The 22,903-nt window shown below is 50.6% G+C and overlaps 1 protein-coding gene across 1 annotated transcript in view; it reads right to left on the bottom strand.

The window, feature by feature from the left end:
- Positions 1–22,903, bottom strand: part of ALDH1A3 (aldehyde dehydrogenase 1 family member A3) — a 34,551-nt gene that overhangs the window by 4,933 nt on the left and 6,715 nt on the right. The window contains exons 3-12 of the mRNA XM_045560682.1: positions 21,939–22,079; positions 17,564–17,693; positions 17,250–17,311; positions 16,210–16,338; positions 14,475–14,588; positions 12,320–12,422; positions 9,832–10,016; positions 4,677–4,841; positions 3,162–3,319; positions 2,295–2,369 (exon numbers count right to left, since the gene is read on the bottom strand). Of these exons, the coding sequence (XP_045416638.1) occupies positions 2,295–2,369; positions 3,162–3,319; positions 4,677–4,841; positions 9,832–10,016; positions 12,320–12,422; positions 14,475–14,588; positions 16,210–16,338; positions 17,250–17,311; positions 17,564–17,693; positions 21,939–22,079 (1,262 nt within the window). The remainder of the gene's footprint in view (positions 1–2,294; positions 2,370–3,161; positions 3,320–4,676; positions 4,842–9,831; positions 10,017–12,319; positions 12,423–14,474; positions 14,589–16,209; positions 16,339–17,249; positions 17,312–17,563; positions 17,694–21,938; positions 22,080–22,903) is intronic.

Below are 22,903 nucleotides of genomic sequence, written 5' to 3'. Positions count from 1 at the left end.
CTGTATCACTTTTATTAAAAAGCAAAACAAAAAACCAGGAAGAAAAGCGCCCAGGAGGAAGAGAAATTGCAGGCTCCATACCAAGACCTGCACAGAAACAGATCCCGGAGGGGCGCGTGCGTGGGTGGCCAGGGATGGGGAAAACCATGGAATCCACCGCATGAGGCTCCAGCTGAAAAAGGGGGAACTTCTTGCAACATGAAGACATTAATTAGAGACAACTGAAAACGGAAATTGGTTTTCAAGGCAGTTTCCAGGCTCCTGGTGAATTATTTTAAAATACTTTATCAAAAGCCTTGAGAAACCATATAGCAAGGGTCCAGAAAACAGACATTCAAAAAAGTCCCAATTGTGGCTAACTGGCAAGATGAAACACGGACCACGTTCAGCGAACACTCACTAAGCCCTTCCCAGGGCCATGCAGGGGGGTGCTAAGGAGCTGTGGGCCCTGTTAGGGTGGCAGGCAGGTCAGGGTGAGGTCAAGTCACAGGGCGAGTCAGCACACATCGGGGATCAGGTGGGCCCCTACACCCACGGGCATTTGCTTTGGGGACTGGAGTTCTTGCTGCCAGGCAAGGGTGTGTCTAGCCTATGAGTTCCCCAGCCCTAACAGCCCATCTGGTTGAAGGCAGCAGATCGAAGGAGACAAATGACCATGCAAGTCCTGGTTGGCTTCATGCCGGGTGCTGACAAAGGTGACCCCTGATGAGTGAGGCCCTGCACTGGGGTGGGTCCAAGGACCAAGCTGCCAGCATTCATGCCCGACTCTGTCACTTACTAGCTCCCTGGGCTGCTTCCTCAACCAAAAACAGCTGTACCCATTGCACAGATGGTTGTGAGGATGACCTGCATTAACAGGTACAGTGAGCTTGGATGGAGCCTGCCACAGAGTCTGTGCTTGGCAAATGCCAGCTGTCAACAGCACTATCACTGTTGGGGGGCCCTGGAGTGGGCCCTGGTGACCCAGCCCCTGCCTCCTATGCCCAGAAGGCAGGCAGGTGGGAGAGGTGAATGAAGCAGAAGCTCCCAGAACTCAAATACAAATGAGCCACAAGGGGGGGGGGAAACGCAGCTTCTGCAAAGGGTCTTCATGGCCAAGAATTTATTTACTAGCGGTCCCTGAAGGAGAAATTGGTTACAGGAACAAGGTTGAGACCAATGGACACACTGCGCTCAGATGTTCAGACGGCTCTGGGGTATTTGCCGTGAGTCAAGGATGGCACCAGAAGGGGGCACTGGGGTGTGGAGGGGAAGGGACCTCAGCTCCATGCAGACTGGACAAGAGCATATGTGCAGGGCTGGACGCCAGCCCCGTTCCTTCTTAACATCTTTAAGAATCCCAAGGGGAAGGCACGCGAAGGCCCCACCAAGGCCCAGCAGAGGGGAGGTATTTGAGCCTGTTCCCGCTGGAAGATGTGCAAACAAGTACAAGGTAAGGCATTTTTATATAAATAACACAAACTGTTTAAATCAAAGAAAGAGCCTGAGCCCTTTAGAGATGTCCCAGGAACAGCCCTGGGGTGTTGTCACAGATGGTTCCTTGGGAACACTGATCTTAAAAGATGTTTGTCCACAAAGGCTAATAAAACTGAGCACCGCTGAGAAGGACGTGGAGAAAGAAGACAGTGTCCGGCTGGAAACCACAGCGTCTCCACCCCCAGGGTGCTCCTTCCGGCTCTGGGCCTGGGCCAGACACCAGAAGGCCCATCCATTAATCTAAACCTACGGAGCTCATTTCTCCAACAGGCCAGACAGAAAGGAAATGTGGAGGGGTCTGCAGTGGGTCTGCAGTGGGTTGGCACACACTGACGGGCCGCTGACGCCCCACAGGAGCTGCCACATGCCCCCCAAAGGGCAGCCAGAAGGAGCCAGAATCACCCACGCTGTGCCCCTGGAGCCCCTCGAGGTGGGACCGGGCAGGTCCGGAGCCTGCCCTGGGTTGGAGCCCAACTTCTCTGCTGAGCGCGAGGATTTGTGTGAGCAGGGACATCCCATGTCTGGCACAAAGTGTACTTTTTCAGTTCTGCCTGTGTCCCCATCTAGGGAGCTTCTGGCAAGTATCCCCCCAGCGTGCTGGGTGCTGGGCAGGACACCAAAGCTGAGGCCTGGAGGAGGCAGGCTGAGGATGAAGGCGGGGGTTAGGGAGAGCAAGGGGAAAGGAGGGCTCCCGACCGGCCCCAGAGGGACACGGCTGACACACACAGAGCAGAGGGGCTTCAGCGGCCTGGAGCCCGAGTCACTGCCTGTAAATCTAGCGGATCCCGCGGAAGGCTCAGAATGATGGAAACACTTACAGTTCTCTGCCATTTCCCGACATTTTAAAGCCACCAAATGGAGCCTGTGCGTAGATGGCGTTGTAGCAGTTGATCCTAGAAAAAGAACGCAAGGATGCTCACAGTCACCTGCAGGAGACCCACCGGCCCTCGGCATGCCCGCTCGCAGGCACTGGGTGCAGAGCACTGCCTGGTGAGTGGCCTTTGCCAGAGTTTCGGTGATGAATACACAGGGCGCTCTCACCTTCTGCTCCTCCTCCTTCCCATCAGAAAGTAAAATTTGAATATACTTAAGTACAGAACTTTTCACTGGGATAGGAATGGATGAGAAGGGGAGGGAAAAGAAGAGAAAATTATGGCACAGGGAAGCTGGAATTAGTTTGGAAATGAGACAGACCTGGCCCCAAAGTTCTCCTGCTTCCTGGTTATATGATTCTGGGCTGCTTGTTCAACCTCTCTGAGCTTCAATTCATTCATCTCCCCCACAACGGGGATAACAATACATAACCAGCAGAATTATCGGCGAGGCAGGGACTAGTACCCATGCTTTGCAGAAGGGCATGCACTGCTGTTAAAATTAGAACCAAAAATAAAGTCAGAGGGGCTGTACAGCATGGGTCAAAGGCACAGGTGCCAGAGCACGCTCTGCCATCTACCAGCTGTGTGACCCTGGGCAAATCACTCAACCTCTCTGTGCCTCAATTTCCTCATCTGTAAAATGGAGACATAATAGTACCTACCTCAGAAAGTGGTCATGTGGTTTGGGCAAAGCACTCCAACAGTGCTTGGCACATAATATACAACTAGAAGCTCTCTGTTAATAGAAGAGTAAGGAAGCTAGCCAGCAAGCAACTCACGAGACCCGAAACGCACACACACGCAACTCACCAGACCGTGCCAGACTCCAATGCAGAAGCCAACTTCAGGGCTTTGTCGAGGTTTTTTGTGAACACGGCTGCGGTGAGTCCATAGTCAGTGCTATTTGCTCTTTTTATCACTTCCTCGATATTTTTGAACTTCAGTATTGGTTGCACTGGTCCGAAAATCTACAATTAATTGCAAGAATGGCAGTGAGGGGCATGTTTGGATGGAAATGTCCACTCTGAACAGACATTTCCTTCTTTTTATGCCTTTTTCATATACCCAGAATGCATGCAGGCATGAAAAATGATGATTGGAGAAGAAAGATCATCCAAAGCTGTTTTCAGCTACATGACGGTTAAAATCTGAAGGGAAGAATTAAAATGAAATGAAAATAAAAAATAATAACAAAAATATATGTTGCATCTTAAAATCTCTCATTGTCTTCAGGGTTTCTGAGAACCCCCAGTCCAAAAGCCTTGGAGTCACCCATGCACGTTGGATGCACAGAAGACAAAACCTTTGTATAACTTTTTGGAAAGTTATCTCTAAAGACATTTACAGGCACATTGTAGGACGGTGTGCCCTGACCTCTTGGTGCTGTGTTTTCTACCAAGGAAGATGCCCTAAAATGTTGCCATGATAACTCCCAGGGTAGGGAATGAGACAACCTTCACCACCATCTGCAACACAGAAAAGACGAGGAAATGGACGGATTAAAGGCTTGAACATTTAAAGGTGATTTTGAAGGGAGTTTGTAATTGATTCAATATTGGGCACAGTTATAACCCAGCAGGACAGTGTCCAGCCTGCCAGAATGCCTTCCCAGTGTCCTCAGGGCCTCTTGTCACAGGGATTTTTAAAGAGCTGAACTTCATGCCATCATGGCAGGAGAAAGAATACAAGCACCAGGAAGCCCTCTGCAGTGATTCATTCGTTCCTGTGCCCCAAAAGACCACATCCCAGGGTCTTACTCCGCCCCCCAGCATGGGGTTCTCCTCTCATAAATCCTGGTGGGGTGGGGGGTGGGGTAACCAGCTCCCATCTAGCTGGACAGTGGCCTTGAAAGACAAAGTTAGATTTACACTCTTGTGGGAGTCTCCCAATTTCCATCAGCTCCAAGGATGTCCGTGGTGGAAAACTTCAATGTGAATTCTAGCTGGGACATGCTCTTTGAATGAACACGTTTCGTGGAAGTTCAGTCTGAGGGAACTGAAGGCAGTTTTGGGCCCTGAATTGCTTCCTGGTAAAATCCACAGGTGGGGACAGCTCTCCAGCCTGGGCTGCACGACCAGCTGGGACAGCGTCAGAAGACTGAGGAGGGACTGGCACTCCCCAGAGACCACAGCCCTGGGTGCAAATGGAGCACCTGCTGTACAGTCCTTAGGGTTTGCCAGAGGCAGGGGAGCAAGACGGCTTCCCTAAGGGCCCCCAAAGAGAGGGGAAAGGCCACACAAGAAAGGAAAACGTTCACTTCACAAAGACTTCTGGGATCCCTGGGCCCTAGAGACGAACTGTGTGAAAGGCCCCAGCCCCAAGTACCTCCTCTTTGGCAATTCGCATGTTGTCGGTCACTTCTGAGAAGACAGTGGGTGTGATGAAGAGCCCCCTGTCTTCCATGGCGGAGCCCCCACATTCCAGCTTGGCCCCTTCCTTCTTCCCACTCTCGATCAGCTCGAGGATTTTGTCGAACTGCTTTTGATCAATCTGCAAAACACAAACAAGAAGCACAACCTGGCTTCTTCTCTGGCTGCATTTTATGTTTTCAACAGCCTTTAGCACGATCAGCTGCCCTGCCCTGCACACTCTTGCCGAGTCATAATCCACATGACAAATGTGCCTTGTAGGCAAATATTACTCCGATGCCCAAATCTGGGATGTTCGGAACTGGGGAGAGATGGGGAGATAGGCGAGGCTCATCTCGTCCTCTCAAAGTCTGGGGTTATTCACATGTCTGGGACTCCTCTCCATGCTTGGAAGCCAGCCCGTGGGTGATACAAGGCGTGAAGTGGTCACACTCTTGCTCTCCCAACTCTTTATATCCTACTCAGGTTGCCAGATTTTTGTTTGTTTTTATAGAGACAGGGTCTTGCCATGTTGCTCAGGCTGGTCTCAAACTCCTAGGCTCAAGCGATCCTCCCACCTCAGCAGGTTGCCAGATTTAGCAAATAAAAATACAAAATGCTCAGTGAAACTTGAATTTCACACATGATCTTTTAGTGTTATAAGCATGTTCCAAACAATATTTGGGATATATTGATACTTATGCAAAAATGCATTCATTATTTATCTGAAATTCAAATTGAACTGGGTGCCATATATTACCTGGCAACCCTGCACCCTTCCTACTTGGCACCAAGGATCAGGGTAACAGGAACTGGGGTCCTCCCTCCACTCTGCAGCGGAGAAGTGAGCAGGAACGCTGGGCCCCCTACTCAGCTGCCCTGGAAACAGAGTGGAGTGAGCCTCACGGTGGGGTGCAGGCGCTGCTCCTTGGTGGGTGGGGAACTTGCTCATCAGAGAGGCTCCACCTTTTGTCATCTTGTCTAGAGGAGTCTCCATGGCTGGAGTTTGCCCTGTGCCATCAGCCTAACACCCGGCTTGTGGATATGGAGCCAGCCATTGTCAAAAGGGCACGCTTCTGGGAGACTACTCAAGGGGACATGCTCTTTCTGCCTGCCCTCCACTGACCCTTCTTCCTAAAATCCAAGGGAGCCCTGTGGTCTATCATGACCTGTTGACAGTCCCCCACCTCTTTAGCTGGGAGAGACAGAGCTTTAACAGGTTTACTGTAGCTGAGACTTTTAGATAGAAAAACTAGTTTCATTTCATAACTTTAAATAGACAAATAAGCAACCTCCATGGTGCACCATGGCTGACTGTCTGTCCCTGGGGAAGAGGCTGGTTTTCTTAGAAGGGGAAGGCATATACCATGCATGTGTCTTGGCCAACCATCATGAAATATGGATCCAGTATTAAAATACTGACTTGGATCCATACCTCACACCTCATACCAGGATAAACTGCAAATAGATCTAAGATACCACCATGAAAAATAAAACTATGAAAGTTTTAAATTTCTCCCATATGGGAGACAGGGCCTGCAACTCAGACCACTGATGATGGCCTTTCTAGGACTTGAATTGCGGAAACCAAAAAAGGAAAGATTGACAGATTTGAGTATGTAAAAAAAAATCATCATAAGGGCAAAATCAGCATAAGCAAAATCAAAGGGGAAAAAAACTGGGGAAAAATATTCATAGGAAGCTAATTTTTCTACAATGTATGTAAAGAGGTCTTAGAAGTAATAAGAAAAATGACCAATAGCACAAAAGAAAAATATGCAAAGCAAATGCACATTGATAGAAAAGGAAATGCAAATGGCTTTTAAACATAGGATAAGATGTTCTACCCTATTCATTGTAAGAGATACACACATATTAAAACTAAAAGATATACCATTTTAAACTCTCAGATGGGCAAAAATCCATATTTTGTTGGTAAGGCTAGAGCCACAAACAAGCTTATAACAATGTTGGCAGGAACATAAGTTGGATCATCCTCCCTGGAAGGTAATTTGGCAATGCTTGTAGAGATTACAAATGTGTTCCCACTTAGCAACCTCACTTTGGGGAATCTGTCCCAAGGATTTCCTTGTGCGTGTGTGAAATTACATACTCCGTGGCCTTGTATGTGATTTGCACATACCCACATTAATCAGAAGATGTTATTTAAATTCTGGTGGCTTCATACAGCAGAATTCTATGTACATATGAAAAAGAATGAGGTTCCCATGCACTGGAATAGAAAGTTCTTCGAGTTAATGACCAATAAACAAGGTGCAAAACAGCATAGCTATCACGCTGTTGTGTAAAAATAATGGAAGGAATCAGAATACATCTTTGTGTTTGCTAGTGTAAACATAAAGAAATCCAGGAGGCACACATGAGAAACTAAGAGCACGGGATACCCATGGGGGGAAGGGTAAGAACCAGGTGCATGAATGGGCGTGAGGAGAGGAGGGAACATTTTCACTATAGACTTTCTTTACATGTTTTGGGTTTTCACCCATGTGTATGTACTCCTGCACCAAAAAAGGAATGAAAATAACTGCAGTGGATCCAGTAATAGATCGAGGTTCTCTCAACTTTTCTCTGGGTCAATCAAGTCTCAGGTTAAAAGTTCCAGGTGCTCGGCTGGGCGTGGTGGTTCACACCTGTAATCCCAGCACTCTGGGAGGCCGAGGCTGAGGTGGGAGGATCGCTTGAGCTCAGAAGTTCGAGACCAACCTAAGCAACATAACAAGACAGCCCCCATCTCTACAAAAAACAGAAAAATTAGCCGGCATGGTGGTGCATGCCTGTAGTCCCAGCTACTTAGGAGGCTGAGGCAGGAGGATTACTTGGGCCCGGGAGTTGGAGGTTGCAGTCAGCTATAATGACACCACTGCACTCTAGGCTGGGTGACAGAGTGCGACCATGTCTCAGGAAAAAAAGAAGTTCCGGGTGTTGCTGAGCCTCTCTCCTCCTCCTCGGGGGCCAAGAGGGCCAAAGGGGCTTCACTAAAATGCAGGTCCCGACTGGCTGCTGACCACATTCTTCCTAGAAGACCCCATCTGTCCTGCAGGCAGCACTGGGTCCCCGTGGAAACCCTGCGCATCCACACTCAACACGCCCCGGTGAGTCTGTATGAACACATTGTCTAAATCTAATAATCCTCCATGAAATGTCAGCTGGTGCCTTACAGTCCAGGAAGGAGGACCTGCCAGGAAGTGAGATGACGCAGCGGGGCACAACACCAGAAACAGGGAAATACGGCCCCCAAAGGACTGGCCCAAGGCTGTGCTCGGCTCTCGGCCGGGAGGACGCTGCCGGATCCTGCCCCGGCCAGGTGGCCTGCATAATGTTTATGTGCCTCGTTGCTCAGTTGCCAAATAAACCTGAATGATTTTGGAGCATTCCAGCGAGCGGCTCGCCCGCCGTGGACAGCGATCTAGGTCAGCTAGCTGTTTTACAGGCATGAGACAGACAGGACTATTTAGACAGCTGTAAGTCCTCTCACAGTAAAATCTTATTACCCTAGATGAAAAAGCACTTTGGGAGAAAAAAATCCAAAGGCGTCCTAAAATAATATGCTGAGGTTAGACGGCTTTTGTGAGCTTTCGAAAGGACTCTGAGCGGCGGCACACAGGCAATGATGAAATCAACACCCCTTCTGCCTCGGTGTGCTCCCCTGGAAGAGAGTTGTGTATCTGGCTTCAGAAGTCAGGACTGAGGGACTTGGAAACTGAGACTTGCAAATAATGATGGGGTGAAAAAGGTTTCCTTGGTCTGGGGATCAGCTCACATATTTCCCGCTGCTTCTGGATTAGCTGTAAAATCACGGTGGATTCGATAATGACTTGTGGTCGTGTTTGCGTTTAGATCTGAAATCGAACCAAGCCCATCAGACAACCTTGTGTCACTGGCTGCTGGGTTTGGGGCGGAGGCTGGGCAGGCCATGACTGGGGACAAGGAATGTTGGGCTTAAGCAGAAGTGCGGCTCTAACCAGGGTCCCATGGCATCAGAGCATGTGGGCTGGGGCAAGCGGGGTGGGCGCCATGGCCAGAAACACACCCCTCTCCCCCTCCCCAGCCAGAGCTCCCCCAAGGAGGGTTAAGCAAGACTGACCAACATGGCCCGAAGCCTCTCTCAGTGCCATCTAGATCGGAGAGCTTGTCATTTAATGTTCTTCCCTTTTAAAAACAAAACCTGCTCTTTTTTGAGTCCTTCCTAGATGCCAAGAAATTTTCATAATGTACATCTATGACTCCCATTTTCCAGATGAGGAAACTGAGGTATGGAAGGATTTGGTGACTTTCATAAAGCCACAGAGCCAAACTGGAGCTCAGATCTGTGGTCTCCCGTATATATGCGGTGCCAATGCAGTGGGGAAGTGGCAAGCTCCCAGGATAGACACAAGTGAGTAAGTCACAGTTCACGTGATTTGAAATTTCATGGCTGGGGCAGGACTTTGGCTAAAAGCAAAGTGGGTTGCTGTCGAGTCCATTTCAATAATGCATGGGATGGTCAGGCTGCCCTCTTTTAAATATTTATCCATCTGCTTCACTTCATAATTAGCAAGAAAGTGATACAGGATGTGCCCTTTTAAAGAGGATATTAAACCCCGTGGTTATGGTCATTTTCATCCTGCCTGGGCTTCCCAAACCAGGCTTCCAGAGCCGTGCTCCTGCGGCCGGGAGGCCCATCTCTATCCCTGAGCTCTCCCGTCCGGGATTCTGTGGTTTCTGATGGTTCACCTTGTCCTGGAACACACGTGCCCCCCTGCCTGCACTCTGCTGCCTCCAGCCAGGGTTACAGCCCCTCTTCTGCACTTAGACCGTAGGGTGAGACACCTCTGCCTGAAGCTCTCTCCCCCGGGGTGGGGTGGCACAGAAGAAGAACGGCACTCTGAGGGCTGGAGGGTGCAGGCAGATGGCCTTCTGCCCTGGGAACGGCTCCCTCCCCCCATGCCCCTGTGTGTGCAGCCCTGTTTTATAACCCCATGGGGGCCTGATGAGGTCGTATTGTCGATCAGCTTCTAAACAAAAGCCTCAAGCACCAGGGCAAGTCAGAGAGGGACCCTGCACGGGGTCATGGGACTGCCTGGTTCAGCCCCCAGACAAGCACCATGGGTGCAGATACATCAGTAGGTTACCTGGGGTCCTTGTTCGGTCCTCACATCAAAGGGGTCTCCCACGGGCCTTTTCTTGGCATACTCCACGCTCCGCCTGACAAACTCGGCATAGATCTGCTCCTCCACGAACACCCTGGAGGCAGCCGTGCAGCATTGGCCTTGGTTGAAGAACACTCCCTGATGGGCACACTCCACTGCCAAGTCCACTGGAGGTGGAGGGGGAGGGGTGGCAGGCGGGAGTGAGAGGAAGCCATTAAGTTGTTAAAGCAGGACTGGCGACAGCTGCAACTCTAATTGCCCACACAAGAAAACAGGCCCCAGGATGGCTGCATTTTAGAAATTAATTTTGTCCTCAGCATTTCCCAAACAGAGAGGAAGAGAAAAAGGATTTTCAGGCTCACCAAGTTTGGGGTTAAATCAGTCCCCTGACTGCAGGACTTCTCAGTACCTTTAATATGCTAAGGAACACAAAATTGTAGCACTCCCCATTTCACTTGCCCATCAAATCCTCCCCTCCCCCTTTTCTGAAGGACTAATGATACACAGAATAAACTTTAGTGAGCACTGAGGTAGGCCAATTGTCAAGAACTTTTAAAGGAGCCAACATTTTCCACGTTGAGTAAAAAAGTGTCTTATTCTGTAAGGTAACATCATGTATAACTTAAAAAGGGTTTTTTAAAAGGCACTGATTCTGTCTGGGGAGGGCTGAATCTGAATTGGAGAGCTGACATTGAATGAAAACCAGTTGCTAAAAGGGAGCTAGAGGGTACGTAGAAAGTAAAATCTTTGGGGATAGCTTCATGGATAAGAATAGTAATGGGATGTCATTCACACTTGCAGAGGGGCTTTAGTGCTCAGCCCTGGGCTGGCTGTTCAGCAGCCCACACCAGGGCTTGCACAGAGCAAAGCGAGGGCCCCCGTGGCTGGTTAGGGCTCCGGGCACTGGAAAGTGATCCATCCCAATTCCATCAGGCCAGCTCCAGAAGACTCTGCCCTTGGCTTTGAGAACGAGGCCACTGCCATTCGGCTGGGTGGTCTGTGTAAGTTTCGGTGGCAGCAGGACAGCATCATAAGGTTCTTGGCCCTTCTATACCCCTGACTCCTGCAGTCAGCCAGCCCAGGTGCCAACTTGAAACTGTCTCCCCTCCAAGATAATGAATTCATTTCCCAGCCCCTGACAGGAGCTGAAGGTGGCAGCCAAAGGGGCAGAGGAATGGTGGCTTGTTACCCCTGGTGCCTGGGATGCCACTTATGTCAGGATGTAATTTTGTGGACTGGCACTGCCCCAGTGAGGAGCAGGAGATGGCTACCTAGCATGTTTTTATGATCCTTGTGAGTAAAACCAAACCCCAAACAGAATGAGTCCTGTGCTTTGGCTGCAGTTTTCCTCCCCAGGAAAACTCCCATGCTTTGATGGCACGAGAACAAAAACCAGGAGTCCTGGCTCTTTGGATTGGAGTTTGGGACTCCAAATGTGGTTCACAGTGCCAGAGATGCTCCACGTGGCCCCAGAAACTGTTCGCAACACTAATGGTGCTTTCACAAGGGAGCACCAACCCTGGCAAAAAATGGGCAGTCCATCCTCAGGCCTCGCTCCCCTGGCCTTCCTGGGAGCTTGTTTCCTCCCCCCTCCCTCCTTCTCTCTCCCATTGAAAGCCAGCTGCAGAGAAAGGAACTGACAGCAGTCATTTACACCTTAGTGAGAAATTGTGCCAGTGTCATTTTTCTCCAGGATATTTGCAATTCCAACCTTATCTGAGTGTGGAATGAAAGGCTTTGTTCTCCCTGACAGGAATTTCTGGACAGGTGGGGGAGGCTATTATTTAAGGTGAAGGTGCTGCAAGGCCCTTGGGAAATGGCACCTTTTGATAGCTGACCCTGTCAGCTGGCGAATGAATGCCCGGCATGGCCCTTTCTTCCCCCTTCTGGACGTGGCAGCCAACAATAGCATATATTTTAATATTGTGTCATGTGTCTCCAACAAGACACAGGCTGCTCCCCAGCTGCCGGGCAGGTTGTGTTCCCAGGGAAGGGTGGACAGGCAGAGAACCAGACCACGGGGGCATCTGTAAGGATCAGCTGCCACTGGCCCCTGATTACAGGCCTGTGACAGACAAGGAAGAAACATGTCAACTCTCCAGAGAGCCTGAAGATGGGGGCAGTACTGGTGGGGATGGATGAATGCCTGGGAGTGGGCAGCCCCCGCCCTCCCCCAGGGACCCTGGAGGAGAAGCTCTGCAGGGACTAGAAGGTAAACTTCATCTTGAGGGGCAGGAACAGGCAGCCCCTCTGGCTGCCACCTAAGCCACATCCCTTCCAAGGCAGCTTCCTGTCAGCAGTAAAGTTGCCTGTGTGTGGCTGGGTGACCGCAGACAGGATGACCCGGGGGGGAGCACTCCCATGTGTGGGTGTCTCTCTCTCAGTTGGCTCTGAATTCTGGCCGGGACGTGGGGAGAGACCGACAGGTGCCTGGAAGGCCCCGCGCAGCCCGGAAGGGGGACGGACTCACGGTCGGCATCAGCACACACAATACACGGGTTCTTGCCCCCCAGCTCCAGCGTCACCCTCTTCAGGTTGCTCCGGGAGGCGGCTTCCTTAACCAGCTTTCCCACCTTCAGGATGAAACACAGGCCAGAGTAAACCGTGATGTGGCTGGACCTGGCCCAGATGCACACGTCGGAGAACCCCGGACACGTCCGGGAGGCGGCGCTGCCCCAGCCTCCCTGCCCAGGCACCCTTCCCTCTGCTGGCCTGGCCGGCATCTCCCAACCAGACCTCGGCGTCCTGGGAGCCTTGTCTGACCGCTGCACTCACAGGTGTGGATGGGAGTTTCTGGAAGGCCCCACAGCTGGCTAGGAGCAGAGCCGCCTGCTCACCTGTCCTGGCTCCTGCCCCTCTGAGCCCAGCTAGTCTGGCAAAGGGACCAAAGGGTGACCCTTCCACCCCTTGGTAGTGACATCTGAAACTCTGAAAGCCCAGCAGGGGAGGTGGTTCTATGTGTCTCTTTGGTGTAATCTGAGGGAGCCTCCAAGAATTAGAGAAATAGCGAGTGCCGCTGACCTTCAGGATGAGAAGGAGCCAATTTTCTGGAAACACACTCTAAGACCGAGGCTCCCACGGGCGGGCAGGGAGAGAACTGGTGCGCCATGAATTAACTGCAGAACCACGAAGACAGGAATTCTCAACCCCTGCCATGGGCCCGACTGACGGGGTCTCTCCCACTGTCCACCGCACAGCAGAGGGAGGGCTGGCCCTGCATAATTTGGTGACTTATCCTGGACAACAAATGAAGCCAGGCCCCACGGACTTCAGAACTGGGAAGACCCTCAGAGACTGCCGCAGACACCACGGCCCAGAGCCAGACAGCCAGCAAGGGGCAGGGCTGGGCTCTTCAGGGTCTAAGGTGTGAGTGCATGTTAGAAATCAGCAAGCTCATGGGGGGTGGCCTGAACAGGGTCTGGAACTGATCCGCTGTGACAATGTTTGTCCCCAGGGAGAGTAACAGCATGCATCAGGGTTGCAGGAGGGGACCCAGGCTCCTGGCTGAACTAAACTAGGAGGGAGATGGGGACACTGATTGTGCTAATTGCATGGGAAGTGTTTATTCATTTCTTTTTAAGTTCAGAAGAAGTACTTGCTCACTAAAAACAGTTTCACATACAGATGCATGTAAATTAAAGCTTCCCGCACCCCACACCCCAGGGCCCACTCCAGAGGCAGCCATGGGAATAGTTTCTGAGAATCCCTCCAGTTTCTATTTCTACACACACACACACACACACACACACACACACACACACACACACACTCTCTCTCACTAATGAGATCAGATTGTAGATAATTTCCTACAGTTTGCTTTTTTGTGCTTCAACAACAGATCATGGGCAGTGTTCCCTGTTGCGATGGCTGTGAAACATTTCGTAGAACGGATATAACATACTTGAAAACATGTCCCTGAAGGCTCATGAAAATATTTCTCTAAGCAATTCCTTCAAAATGGAACTTCTGAATCAAAAGTTTCTCACTTTAAAATTTTTGATGGGTGCCATGAATACCAATTGCCTCCCACCTTACGGACGGTGTCGGTCAGTGCCTGCTTCCCATGTTCTCAGTGAGGCCATTTCAGTGTTTACCAATCTGACAGACAAAAGGAAAGTCTGATTTTCACTTGAATTTGCATTTCCCTAATTACCAGTCAACTAGGTCCAGCTTGCTGAACTTTCAGTATTTCTCTTCTCTGAGGTTCCCCTTTCCCCACCCTTCAGTCTGTCTTTTTTTTTTTTCATTGATTTGTAGGTGTACTTTATATATGAAGGATATAAATTCTTGGAGTGCTACATAGATGACAACTGTTTTTCTCCCAGCTTGTTATTTATCTCTTAACCTTAATTATCATGATGTTTGCCATATGGATATTTTACATTTTTATTTTATCTTATCTCTCATTCTTTTCTTGTGAGCCTTCTGAGTTCTATTTATTTAGTTTGGAAACTGGGCCAGTGACTTTTTTTTTTGCTGGTTGTTACGTATAATACTAAAACATGGTCAAATTTAGAAGAAAAACCGAATCATATTTGACCCCATCAAAGGAAAAGTTCACACGTCTCCAGTCCCCAGTAACATATTCACAACGACTTTTGCCAGCAGCCCGCAAGGAGCGTTACCTCTGTGGAGCCGGTGAAGGCGATCTTGTGGATCTGAGGGTGAGAAGAAATTGCTGCTCCCACTGTGGGCCCAAATCCTGGCACGATGTTCACTACACCCGGAGGGAACCCAACCTGGAAAGAAATCGAAACAGCATTCAGAGGAGGAGAAGGGCCACTGTCTGCCACAGACCGGCGTTTGGGCAGAGAGAGCCGTGGCTGCGCGATGGCCCCGAGCAGAGAAGCACCCCCACAGGGCAGCCTGAGCCTGGGTCACTCATCCACCCCAGGACCCCACTCATCGGCCTCAGGGCTTCTCGTCTCCCACCACCAAACCAGGGTGCAGCCTGGGCCAGGGTGAGATGCCCACCCCTCCTTCCAGGCAGGGCCCCCCACCCCAAATGGGCCGTGAACAAATGTACAGTGAGGCCGCAAGGTGGCTGTGGCCCTCCCGTAGTGCAGCACCATTCTGTGTGTGTGTGTGAGTGTGTGTATGCGTGTGAGAGTGTGTGTATGCGTGTGAGAGTGTGTGTATGCGTGTGAGAGTGTGTGAGTGTGTGAGTGTTGAGGGGAAGAGAACTACCTCTGTCACAACCCCTCAGCCTCAAAGGCACCTGCAAAATATCCTTTCTGAGCCTCAGGTTTCATTTTTAAATCAACCCCATTAATGTTCCAAGTGGTGACAAAATATCACTCCCTTAGAGTTCTCTACTTATTCAACCTGGGTCACACCTGCAGCCGGCTCTTCCTGAAGGCGGGACTGCGATTTCTTTCACATGGATGCCTCGTGTTTTGCACATACTAAGCCTCTTCATTGGCCACGAACACCACAGAATGAACAAGGTGGAGGATGCCATTCCCCACGTGTCCCGTGTCTTGCTCACAACATATGGCTTTAGAAAGTCAAGATTTTGGGACCTGGCACTTGAGTCTTTAGTTTTACAGGCACTATTTTTTAACAGTTGTGATTTTGGAATCTGTAAGTCTCATCAAAGTGAATTAATCGCATCCTATATCAGCAGTCGAAGGAAAGTGGAGCACTGGGGCCTTATCAGCAGTTGCAACCTTGCATCCAAGCAGTACGGGCCTGCATTCCGGCGGTGTCAGCCTGGCTGAGAAGTGAAATGAAAGGACCTTTTCTTCAGTCCCTCTGTCCTTCCTGTTTCTGTTTCTAAATCTTTGCTACCTACAAGCTGGTGACGGGGTGCCTAAAATACGTTGCCAGGTATGTCTGGAAGGAGGTGTGCCTTTGGGCCACTATTTCCCCAAGTTGCGGCTGCCCAGGGGAAGGAGACGATTGCTTGCAGAGCAGAGACCGCTGACGAGGAGGCGCCTGGGGGGCCTGGCGTGGCGGCAGCTACTCAGCTGCAGCTGGCACGGTCCCTCCTCCAGAGAAAAACAGACCATCTCATACACCACCAGTGGCGAAGCCCAAAGAGCCTCCCGAATATTTGGCTCCCTTTTGGGTGACCCTCCTGCACATTCTCCAGACAAAACACTGGGTCCTAAACCATAGGTTTGAGCCCATAATAAGAGTTAAGTGTTCTCATTAGGACCACTGGGAGGAGTGGAGTTTCTTCCAGCTCGGTGACCACAAGCAGGAGAAAGAAAGTGCAGTCGCCAAGCCAAACACAGGAGTCATTGCCTTCCCACTCGACTGAGCCGCTGCCATCGTCCCATCTCGTGGCGGTGGCCTGCTTCCTAGGAGTGGGGATGTTATCAAGAACACGTAGTATTTTCTGTTTGGACGTCTTACCTCTTTGATCAGAGAGCCGAGATGCAGGGCGGTCAGGGGCGTCTGCTCCGCGGGCTTCAGGACCACGGTGTTCCCACAGCAGAGGGCGGGCGCCAGCTTCCACACCAGCATCAGCAGGGGGAAGTTCCACTGCGACAGAACACAAGGGCCTTGGGGACACGGATGCACCCCCTACCCTGTCCCACATGCCCAGCAATATCTCTGTGGAGGACACTTGCAGTTCATGATCTAGATTTGGGGTGCAGGGGGTAACACAGGAGTGTTCAATGATCAGAACTGCATCCTTGCACAGCGCTTCCTAAATTGCATTCTCGGAGGTGCCAGTAGGTAGCCTTTCGAAGAGGATTTTGCTGTATGTGTACAACCTCCCCTCAGAAATGTCTGCTGGGGGACGACATCCTCCTCCCTCCACGGAGCGCTCCTCCAACCCTCACTGCCCGCCGCTGCCTGTCTCTCTGGCTCCCTGCCCGGCTGTCGCTGCAGTGGCCGGGGGCTTCCCAAACAGACGGGCTGCATCGTTGCACTCCCTGGGCACCTATAAGCATCCCCACTGCCCAGTGAATAAAGTCCCAGCCCCTCAGCAGCCCAGGCTGCTGGGCCCTGGCCCATGGCACCTGACACGTGGCCCCGTCCCCTCCCTCACTTCCCCCGGCCCCAGCGTTCCTGCTGTGTTTTTCCAAGTGGCTCAGCCACTTCCACACTTTTGCCCAGGCCAGTCCTCCTGGTTGGAAAACCCATTTCCTTTTTGAATAAGTCTTTCTTATCGTGAAGGCCCAGTTAAGAGACCATCTCCCTGGGGCTGCTGGCCACTCCTGACCACTCTGGCTGGAATCCCCGGCGCCTCCATTGCACGCCTAGAGAGCAGGAATGGGGTCTCGTCCGTGTCAAGGGCCCTCAGCACCGAGCGCCATGCCACAGAGCAAATGCTCAATCAGTGCTGGTGCAATTGGATAAAAACACACCAGAAATTGGTTCTAAAGGACACAGGACCACGGGGTGGGGGCTTCATAGAATCTACCGAGAAAAGCTGCCGCACTTACTGGAGTGATGGCCCCGCACACGCCGATGGGCTCGTGCCTGGTGAAGCACACAACATTGTCATCTGGAAGAGGGTTACATGGTGGGGAAGGACACAACATTAAGAATTTCAAGTAGTAAAAAGACAAGAAAGAAACCTAGAAGCCCACAAATGTGCTGGCTCCATGTCTTGTCTATTACACAATGAAGTGACTTGAACTCAACTCCAAAAGTGAAGTTGCTTAGAAGAATCGGCACAGTGCCATTCGGACCTGGATTAATGAGAAGACAGAGCCCCAGAGAGACCCCAAAGGGGGCTACGGTCCATCCTGCTCACCTGTGGGGATGGTCTTGCCCTGGATTTTGTCTGCCCAACCGGCAAAGTATCTGAGGGTTTTAATACAGCCCTCCAGGTCGATGAAAAAGGCGTGAAGGAAAGGCTTCCCCGTGTCCATTGTCTCCAGGGTCTGTAATAACACGATGACATCCGTTTCAGACATGGCTTGCTTTTCTTTTGCTTTTGAATGGTCAGGTTGTTAAAAACAGGGAATGGAGGGGTGGAGAGGGAACAGGGGGTTGGGGAGAGAACACAGTCCTAGGACAGGGCTCTCTGGACATTGCAGTTGTACAAGTCCTTTCAGAAAGTGTGACCCTAAATTTAAAATGAGCCCCGTCCCAGATTGCAAGGTTGGCTTTTATTTTAAAACACACAAAGCAGGGTGGAGTGGGAGGTTGGGGGCGTGGGGTTGCCTGCCAGAGCATGGGCATGCGTCCCCCTTAGGGACCCCCGGTGGCAAGGCTGATTTGAAGGCTCGTGGTAGAGGAAGACACATTCGTGCCTGGTCTTCCACCCAGAGCACAGTCAACCCCGCTGTGCGACCCGGATGTGCGTGCTTGTGCCTTCCCGGGAAGCTCTCCCAAGGTTAGCTGGCTTCAGGGTGGCTGTGGGGGAGCTGGCTTCCTCTAACAAAAGAGAAAGGGAAGACGTGGGCTCTGCTATCCTGTCCCGGCTGGCCAGCGTGGCTGTGGAAAGTGACCGAGCCCAAAAGCGTTGCTCCACGAGCACAAAGATGCAATCCCTCCCACCGCGCTGGAAGCCGGATGCGCAGTCGGAAGGGAGCAGGCTCGCCCTGCTGGTGAGGGAGGTGCTCACCCAGGGCCAGCGTGCAGCGGCTCAATGGCAGGGATTCTTTTCTATTTCTAGCCTGGGTGGAAGAGAACCCCTTTGTCCCTCAGACAAGCGGCCCCAGTTGAGCCCAGTGCTGAAACCGCCAGTCATCCGTCTCTGCAGGAAGTGGCCATCCTGACACATAGCCCAGGGCTGGATTCTTGCTGAAGAGTCAAGCGGAGTGGGATGATGACTGAACAAGGAAGAAGGGCCCCTCCTCGTGCCCAGCACTTTAACCCCAGTATTTGCATCTGGAAAGCCACGTACCATCCAAATAGGAGGCAACCACTTCTGATAAGCTCTAGCTGAGTGGACTTGGGTAAGTCCCTAAATCTCTCCCTGCCTCAGTTTCCTTATCTGTAAAGTGAGAATAACAATGGCAATGACCCCATAGAGCTAGTGTGAGAGCAAAAGGAGTCACAGGGCACTTACCAGAGCGCCTGCCGGCAGCGAGCGCTGTGTGACTGTTCATAACTGTGACAGTTACAGTGATATTATCATCTTCCCTTTAGGCACCAGACAGGTGCATGGCAGTCCTCACCGGGGGACCGCAGGAGACAGGACTGGTCTGGGTCCAGGGTATGTGTCCCACACCCAGCAGCTGCGACTCAGGGACTGAGTCAGGCCAATGTGGCATCACGTGCACTGTACTGTTGGTTTCTATTGCTTTGCATTCTGAGCTGGAACCTTTACTTTTCCAGGGGAATCCTAGCAATTGCAAATCATGCCAACAGATCTCCAGAACTGGGCTACCTCAAATAGTATCTACACATCTGTCAGTGAAACCAGCAATTTATTCTCATCCCTTTCCTGGAATGGAACAAGAGAGAGGACTTCTGTCCCCAGTCCTGGCTTACCACCTCTGGTAACCTTGGAGAGCTTACTTAACCTCTCTGGGCCTCAGTTTCCTCATCTCAGAAATGGAATAATAAATACTACAGGTCAAATGCCCATTACAAGCTGGGTGCATGGTGAGCATGTATAAGCATTGGCTATTATTTAATTTATTGTTAACTTGGACAAGTTTTCTTACAGGAGTGACAACATGAAGTTGGCAGGTTGGTTTTATGGAATCTCTCCAAGCAAAACCCAGATCACGATAGGTTTAGGCAGGAAATTGTTTTAAAAAAAAAGATTCACAGATGAATAGATGAATTAGTCCACAGGACTGAGTCTGAGTAATCGAGTGTTAGCTACGGATTGAAACAGTCGCCTTTTAAACAGCTTGTTATTGTGGCTCCATCGTGGGTAAACCACAGCCACTCCTCAGTTTACTTCCTTTAACATTTTGAGAGAAAACTGTGCCTTCTGAAAAATGAACACATCGTAACCCTCAGATACTAAAGAATGATGAAACGTGCTGGGGGAACGATTCCTGCACTTCCCATATGCCATGGCTTCAAGTGACAGGGGCCAGCAATGGCACCTAGGTTGACAAGGAGAGTGAACAGGGAGGGCCTCCCTCTGGGAGCTCCCCAAATCAGCACCCAGAGAGCCAGAGTCTGGGCACAGGGTGACTCAGGAAAGGAGAGAAAGTCAGGGGCCACCGGATCCACCACATCTGTTTCCAAATATTCAGCACAGGAAAGTAAATACCCGGCTCTGTCAAACCACTGAGCCCACGAGAGAACATGCTGCCTGAAAATGCAAGGAAACCATATCAAGGTAGCAAACGAGGGGTGCTTCCCTGTGATGTGGTTGGAGTTTGAAAACCCATATTTGCCAGTAATTCTCTTGTCTCTTTCATGTTGTGGCAAAGAGCTGGATCTTATTTCTTGCGGGCAGCGAGGCCCCGATGCCAGCAGCGATTTGCCGGGTTGCGTTCTGAGTTCCTCCAACATACTCTGTCTGCTATGAAAACACAGTTGTGCCGGGACAATGGGGTGAGCTGAAGATGAAGGTAGCTTTGCAGCTGCTGCTCCTAAGATGATACTGAAGCTTGAGGACCGGGCGGGGAGGGGTGCCCAGGGCACATCCTCTCTAGCCGGCTATTAGTCCACATGGACATTGCCGACCGATGAGCTCATGCTGGGTGAAAACAGAAATGTTTTTGAAAAAGCCAGTTTGGCAGCTTGAGGGTTGAGGCTGGCTTTCTTGCAGGAAGAAACCAGAGGCTTCTCAGAGAGAAGTGCTCACCCGGGCAGGGAGCTACCCTAACCTGGCGAACATGCCAGACCGGGAAGGAAGGCAGGCGAGCTGCAGTCTCTGTGCAGATGCACCCTCAAGGAAATGCACCCACAGGCAGTGCCTGAGAGTTGTTCCGCCCCTAAGAAACACATGCAGGGACAAAAGCAATTTCAGGGCCCTGGCTAACACTCTCCTTTAAAGAGTGGCCACTCTACTGCTTGTTCCCAACATCAGGAAAACCATTTTTCCAAATCAAAGGCCAAAAAGGAGATTTCTTTCCCTACAAACTGTGCCTCAAGGTCTGGAACAAGTTTTAAAAACAAGAGTCTGAGCCGTACAAGGACAGGATGCACAGATGCCAGGGATCTCAAGGCCCAAGGTGGCCCCGGGATGTCCTCTGATTACCCACCTCAAGGCCAAAGGAAGGCCTGAGGAGCCTGTTAAATAATGCATTAGCAACTTATTAATGCCTTCACGGCCCAACCTCATGGGGTACGTTGGACTAATACACCCATCTTACAGCCGAAGAACTAAGGTATCTAGAAATTACTGGACAGCAGGGCCTGTAGCTGGGATTAGAGCCTAGGCCTTCACATAGCATTAGTACAATAACTGCTATTATTAATAATAGCTATTGTCTATTTGGTGCTTACTACATGTCAGGGACTCTGCTAAGAATTTTAAATGAATTGTTCTCACAATACTTAGATATCATTATTAATGACATTTTATGAAGAAATAAATCTCAGAGAGGTTAAGCAACTTGTCCAAAGCCACACAGCTAGTAAGTGGGAGAAGTGGGATTTGAACCCAGGTCTTTCATACTCTGAGGTTTCCTATAACCAGGGTATCCTGCCCTTACCACCATTTCACACATACTCGCAACTGCCCAATTCAGGAGTGATGATATAGGAATGATTTTAGGTCATATGGGGACATGTTTTCTATGTTAAGTAGTGGCATTTATTTTATATGTACTTAAAAAAATAAAACCAACATATTAAATCTGTAATTTCATGAATATTGGTACTTAGGATGAGGTTAAACTTAAGTTTAAAAGGGAGTTAATATAAAAAAGGGAAAAAAGAGTTAAGTATATAAGTGTACAGGTGGGACCAGGATATGGCCCAGCCTGCAGTGACCGTCTATGAATGTCCCAAGTCTGAGAACCACTGTGTAGCTGAACTTCCTATAGGCAACTTCTTGGTCAAGAAGCTGAGCTGCAGGGGACAAACGTCCCTGCAGTCCAGGGACATAGACACCTGCCTACCACCTGGGGGCTATGTCTCAAAGCACAGAACAGACCCACGGCCACGCAGAACCCGGGCCCTCAATCTTTTCTCCCACGCCCCACAGGAAACAGGACTCTCAGTGAGGCTGGCTCATCCCACACCGGCCCCCACGTGCGTGTACTCACGGCCAGGATGGTGCGGTCCCTCTCAACGAGGTCGGCCAGCTGGTGCAGCAGGCGGCCGCGGCTCAGGGCATCCAGCTGGCGCCACGCTGAGCCCCTCTGGAAGGCGGCCTGTGCAGCCTCCACGGCCTTGTCCACGTCGGGCTGAGTGGCCGAAACAGCAGAGACAGGGTGTCATCTTTTGAAGCAATTGCAGTTTGGAACCACCTGGCTGTCAGCTATAGAGGACAGCAGACTGGTGCCTCTGTCTTGGGGTACAGCCGAGGAAGTGGGGGGGGGTGTTGCAGACAGGCTGCAAGCTGCAGTGAGGTTTTAAATCACATGAATGGCTGGGGGCTTTTAAGTGATTTTTTTCCTTCTTTGCGTCTTAAGTCTTTTTTGAGTTTTCTATAGTGGCCAAGCATCAATGTTCTTTCTGATTACAAAAAGCATTTAAAACTATTTTTTAAGTCACTGACCTTGAGTATTTTTCTTGGTGACCCAAGTATGAAAAGATTTTCTACTCGCTAGCTCAGTTTGAACCCATACAAACCTGTTGTTCACAAATTAGGTGGGAATTGTCTGTCTTGGCATTTTATTCCCTCTGGGAACTGTGGCCCATGAGTGAGAAGGGGGGAATTTGTGCGGGTTGCAGAACTGACCACACTGGAGCAGTCCGCAGACAGGGAGGTGCAGGGGCTACCACGGAGGCCTGTTTTCTCCCTCCAGCCTCACCTACCCCTCTGCCCCTCACCAGTGGGGGCAGAACTGGGTCTTTTGTGCACTGACAGAATAATTTCAACAGAACCTTCTTCTTAAAAAGAAAAGTGATAACTATTTAGAGTAATGGTGTTCTTTCTTATTCTCAGGACAATGGGGCTTCTAGGCTCTGGTTGCTGACGGGCCATGGCTCATCTCAAAGGCCCCTCCGAGCCTCTCTGGGGAGGTGCAGCAAGCAGTGGACACCAGACACCAGTCAGGAAGGGACG

Source organism: Lemur catta, chromosome 9 (genome assembly GCF_020740605.2).
Source record: "Lemur catta isolate mLemCat1 chromosome 9, mLemCat1.pri, whole genome shotgun sequence".
In the NCBI taxonomy this organism is placed as follows: Eukaryota; Metazoa; Chordata; class Mammalia; order Primates; family Lemuridae; genus Lemur; species Lemur catta.
The sequence above is the reverse complement of the archived record's forward strand: the minus strand, read 5'-3'. Positions and strand labels throughout refer to the sequence as shown.